Here is a 5267-nt window from a genome sequence, read left to right on the forward strand (position 1 = left end):
GGCTCACAGGCTGGAGTGCAGCGGTGTGATCACGGCCCATGGGCTGGAGTGCAGTGGTGTGATCACAGGCTGGAGTGCAGCGGTGTGATCACGGCCCATGGGCTGGAGTGCAGTGGTGTGATCACAGCCTACAGGCTTGAGTGCAGTGGTGTGATCACAGCCCACGGGCTGGAGTGCAGTGGTGTGATCACAGGCTGGAGTGCAGTGGTGTGATCACAGCCCACAGGCTGGAGTGCAGCGGTGTGATCACGGCTCACTGCAGCCTTGACCTTCTGGTCTCAGGTGAGCTTTTCAACTCAGCCTCCCAAGTAGCTGGGATTACAGGGGTGCATCACCATGCCGGGACAATTTGTAAATTTTCTGTGCAGATTGGGTCTCCTGACACCCTTTAATGGTGATCGGAGTGTTAGTTTTCCTTTTTGGTTTCTTTATGAATGTATGGATTTTAATATATTTGATTTGTTTTAGCCGACTGCAGTGATTTTGCTTTTTGATGCCCAAATTGTCTCATCCTTGGCCAGGAATGGCCTCTTCAGCTTTCAAGATTCTGACATAGCTCCAGCAGCTGTTCATGTGTTTATGGTTTTCTTTCTTCCCCCCTGGCATGTGCATCTAGACATGAATATGCATGGCTTTCTTGCTTTCTCTTGTGTCCAGGCTCCTTTGTACATTTTCTGCTCTGAACCTGGAATCTATCAAGCCTGGTTCTTTTAGTGGGACGTGGTACTTTGAGATGATAATATGGGTGCTCATTCCTACTACACTGGCTAGTTATTTCTAGACATTTTCAGTAGCACGATCCAGAGAATACTCTTTTTAATGAAAAAATATATTTTCATACTGTTATTTCCAATTCCAATTTAGGAGTACCGGCTTTTACCTTACAGCTGTGGTATTGTAATTCTTTTCTCTTAGGCATAAACATCTTGTTTTTTAACCATTGACTAAATTTCTTGTTTGCTTTTTCTCATAAAATATGTACGGTTGCTTCACAATAACAAAACCCAGACAGAGCTATTGCTACCAGTATGACTACGACAAACAGCGTGAGGCTTCCCTGCTACTCTTCCTGTCCCAGGGCTCATCCCACAGTGATGTGCACTCCTCCCACGCATGGAGGCTCAGGGAACGATTCCTCTCTGGGTAATCCGCCACCTGGATGTACAGCTGCATCCACTTGCTTTGTTTTGCTTTCTTGGGATTCTCTTTTTAATATCTTTCTTTCATTTTGTTTTTAATTATGCAAAAAATTACATGGTTCCGAAGCCAAACCTAGAAAACAAGGCCCAGACAGAGGAGTCCGGCTTGGACCCCTTTCTCCTCCATCTTGGTTCACCCCTTACCACCCATGACCTTTTCATGGCTTGGGGCTCATCTTTGCAAAGCAGGAGCAGTGCACGCACACGCTCCTTTCCTGTGGGTGGGAGGCGCCCTCTGCGGTGCCCGCGCTGCCGCGTTCTCCCCCTGGAGGCCGACGTGGTCTCTTCATGCAGCCGCAGAGGAAAGGGGATGTGGGCGCTTCCCATTTGCTGGTGATCTTTGGGCAGCCTTCCTAGAAGTAGGATTGTCTGGTCACAAAGTGAATTTATGTTGAAATCAGACTTTGTAAGGCCTGTGTTATGTTGCGTCCTGTGGACACGCCCTCCTTTATTTAACCTTGGCGTTACTGTTACTATTGTTTGCTCTTAGACACACTGCGGCGGTGAACACGTTTGTGACTGCGTCTATGATGATTTCCTTCCGATGGGTCCCGGAAGCAGAAACATGGGCTCCTGGGCATGGCCCCTTTGGCCTCAGCATCAGTCATGGGGGCTGTTTTCTCCCTGCCGCTTCCCTGCCCATGGCCCAGTTCTCTTGCCTCCATGTTTTCCCCGGCCCATCTGATCCAGTGATTTACGCCTCCTCAGGGGCTCTCTGAAGCTCCTGGAGTAAATATGCAGCCCCCTTGCTATGCCCACCAGGCCCTCCAGACCTGCCTGGCACCTGCTCACGGCCCAACCTCACCTGTCACTTCTCTCCACCTCCGCCCCACTGAGCCACCTCGGAAACAGTCCCAGCGCCCAGCACCCTTGCAGAACAGAGCCAGCCCGAGCACGCTTTACTTCATTTCGTTTTCTGTCTCCTCTTCTGGGCTGCAAGCTGCTTGTGGGCAGGGGCCTCATGAAGCTGCACATCCCCAGCACCCAGCCCTGGGCTTGTAGCCGGAGATGCTCAGGTGGGTGTGTCGCATGGGTGGTATATTAGGCCATTCTCACGTTGCCGCAAGAAATACCTGAGGCTGGGTAATTTATAAAGAAAAGAGGTGTGACTGGCTCATGGTTCTGCGGCTGTACAGGAAGCATGGCTGGGATGGCCTCAGGAAGCTTCCGGTCACGACAGGGTGAACGGGGAGCAGGCAGAGCAAGTGGGGGAGGAGGTGCCGCACACTATTAAACAAGCAGATCCCGCAAGAACGCCCTGAGGGCAGCACAAGGGGGTGAGGCTAAACCATTCATGAAGGATCCACCCCTGTGATCCGGTCACCTCCCACCAGGCGCCACCTGGAACACTGAGGATTACAATTCAACGTGACATGTGGGTGGGGACGCAGATTTGAAACACCTCAGGTGGAGACCTCCAAGGTGGCAGTGTTCCTGTTTCACGGATGAGCGTGTGGGCCCTGGGAGGGAAGCGTCCCTGCTGCCCACTGTGGCTGGCCTCGGTGCCTTTTCCCGTGCCATCTCTGCCCCCCGTGCCCTCCAGGCGTCCTTCAACGCCATCTCAGGGAGATGCCCCTCCCCTGGGCAGCACGCCCCTTCTGCGCTCCCTGCCCTGGGCACCTGGCAGTGGCAGCTCACTAGCTGTGTGTGAGGCCCTCCTGGGTGCTTTCTTTCTCTCCCCACCATGGCCTCCGCCGCCCACACGCAACGGCCTGGGAGCGGCTGGGTTGCCAGAAGCAAGGATTGGCTCCGCTTCTTCCTCTGTCGCCTGTTCTCCTTCCCCTCCCTCATTCTCCTTCCTCCCCTCAGCCTCCTCTCCCGCCCTTCCCTCTTTCCTCCTTCTCCTCTTCCTTTCCTCTATCTCTTCCTCCTCCTCCTGCCCCTTCTTGGGTCACACCTGACCTTGTGCTGCACTTCCTCCCCACGTGCTGCTGCCCCAGCCTGCCGGCCGAGACCTCCCTGCCCCGCTCCATGTTGTCTGTGGAGTGCCCTCCTTCCTGCTCCTCGGGAGAGCTGGTCGGCCTCGCTCCCAGGGCAGCACAGCCTAAGCCTCCAGAGAAGTGTGTGGAGAGAATGGACGCATTTCTTGGGAAATGTTTCCACTCCGGGCGTTCTCTCGCCTGTGTGAACCAGACCCAGCACGCCGCTGGGCTGTGCCATCTCTCCTTGCCTGTTGTGCTTCCTTGGCAGGGGCTATACAAAGCGGACCAGCGGTTCGGGCCAGGCGTGGAGACCTACCCTGATGGCAGCCAGGATGTGGGGCTGTGGTTCCGGGGGCACCTCATCAAGCTGTGCACCCAGAGCCCCGGTGGCTTCTCCCTCCTCAGCTACCCCGAGTTCTCCAGCTTCCTCACCCACAGCCCTGCAAGGGTCAGCCTCTCAGAAGAGGAGGAGGCAGAGCAGGGACTGCAGGAGGGACAGGACCCCTTTTTCTATGAGTACAAGCGGCTTCTTCTCCACGACAACCTCACACTGCCTCCAGAGATGTACGTTTACTCCACTGACAGTGAGCACCTGCCCATGACCAGCTCTTTGCGCCAAGAGCTGGACGCCCGCATCTTCCTCAGTGACATCCCTCCGTTCGTTGAGGATGGAGAACCCTGGTTCATAACCAACGAGACCCCTTTGTTGGTCAAAATCCAGAAGCAAACTTACAAGTTCAGGTGACCAGTCTCTGCTGCTCTTCCCCCAGAGCCCTGCCGCGTAGGCCACTCCTAGGCAGGCTCCCAAGGCCCTCTGCCGGCTGCCACTCAGGCTGCTCCCTCAGGGTGACCTAACTCGCCCCTCCCATTAAGTGATTGATACGGGCGGTAATGAAGTGGGAGGGGAAGACCCTGCCGGCTGGCGCTGGGAGGCAGGTGGGCCCTGGGGCCCTGGGGCCCTGGACATCTGTGCAGGGGAATGGGGGTCCCAGGATCCCACCCACCCACGCTTGGGGATAGGAGTGATCAGGAGGTGGCCTGGCGAATGTGTAGCCAGGGGAGTCCCGAGGACTCCCAGGTGGAACCTGGGGGGATGTGGCTGGGGAGAAGCTCCTGAGTCCATGGAGCTGAGGGTGAGTCCTGGCCCTGGGCTCTGTGCATTTCCCCTTGTGCAGGTCGTAGCTAATGACCTGCCCCACCATTGCATCGGTGCTTAGGTGCTGTATGGGCCAAGTCTCCTGGCAGGATTGACATGGAGAGCAGGATTTTTGTTATTACTGTATGAGGTGGTGAGGATCTGCCTGAGAGCCAAGGGTGGGAGCACAGGGCAGAGCGGTGTTGGGGCCCAGCCAGGCCTTTGATTTGTCCAATGATGGTGTGAAAAGATTCTCTGCTCTGTTGGTCTTTGAAAAACACTCTTACTCTACCCAGAGCCTGGAGAAAGTCAGCCACGACCCAAGGAGAAGTGTTGAATGCCTTTTTTTTTTTTTTGAAACAGGGTCTTGCTCTGTTGCCCAGGCTGGAGTGCAGTGGCATGATCTCGGCTCACTGCAACCTCCACCCCCCGGGTTCAAGCAGTTCTTCTGCCTCAGCCTCCTGAGTAGCTGGGACTACAGGCGTGCGCCACTGCACCAGCTCATTTTTGTATTTTTAGTAGAGATGGGGTTTCACCATGTTGGTAGGATGTTCTCAATCTCCTGACCTCTTGATCTGCCCACCTCGGCCTCCCAAAGTGCTGGGATTATAGGCATGAGCCACTGTACCCTGCTGAAGTATTTAATTTTTTAGTGAAAATATTCAAGAACACTTTAATTTCTTTCCGAAACATTGACCTCAGATGTCAATAAACTGTTTCAGAATGCGTATTTTCTGAGAATAAGTGGCTGCCTTTCACTCATCAATCAATCCCCCCACCCACTCAGTCACCCAGCCACTTGGTATCCATTCATCCATCAGTGCACCCATGCAACACCCATTCATCCAGGCATCCGTTCATCTACCCACACATCTACTCATCCACCCACCCACCCACCCACCCACCTATCCATCCATCAGTGCACCCATGCAACACTCATTCATCCAGGCGTCTGTTCATCTACTCACACATCTACTCATCCACCCACCCACCCACCCACCTATCCATCCA

The 5267-nt window shown here is 54.5% G+C and overlaps 1 protein-coding gene across 10 annotated transcripts in view; it reads left to right on the top strand.

Annotated features, from left to right (window-relative positions):
* Nucleotides 1-5267, top strand: part of ANKMY1 (ankyrin repeat and MYND domain containing 1) — a 78881-nt gene that overhangs the window by 20970 nt on the left and 52644 nt on the right. For all 10 annotated transcript variants that reach the window (XM_017510757.2, XM_037732174.1, XM_017510751.2 and 7 more), the window contains one exon: nucleotides 3390-3862. In XM_017510757.2, the coding sequence (XP_017366246.2) occupies nucleotides 3390-3862 (473 nt within the window). The remainder of the gene's footprint in view (nucleotides 1-3389; nucleotides 3863-5267) is intronic.

Source organism: Cebus imitator, unplaced genomic scaffold (genome assembly GCF_001604975.1).
Source record: "Cebus imitator isolate Cc_AM_T3 unplaced genomic scaffold, Cebus_imitator-1.0 Scaffold443, whole genome shotgun sequence".
NCBI classification, from domain to species: Eukaryota; Metazoa; Chordata; class Mammalia; order Primates; family Cebidae; genus Cebus; species Cebus imitator.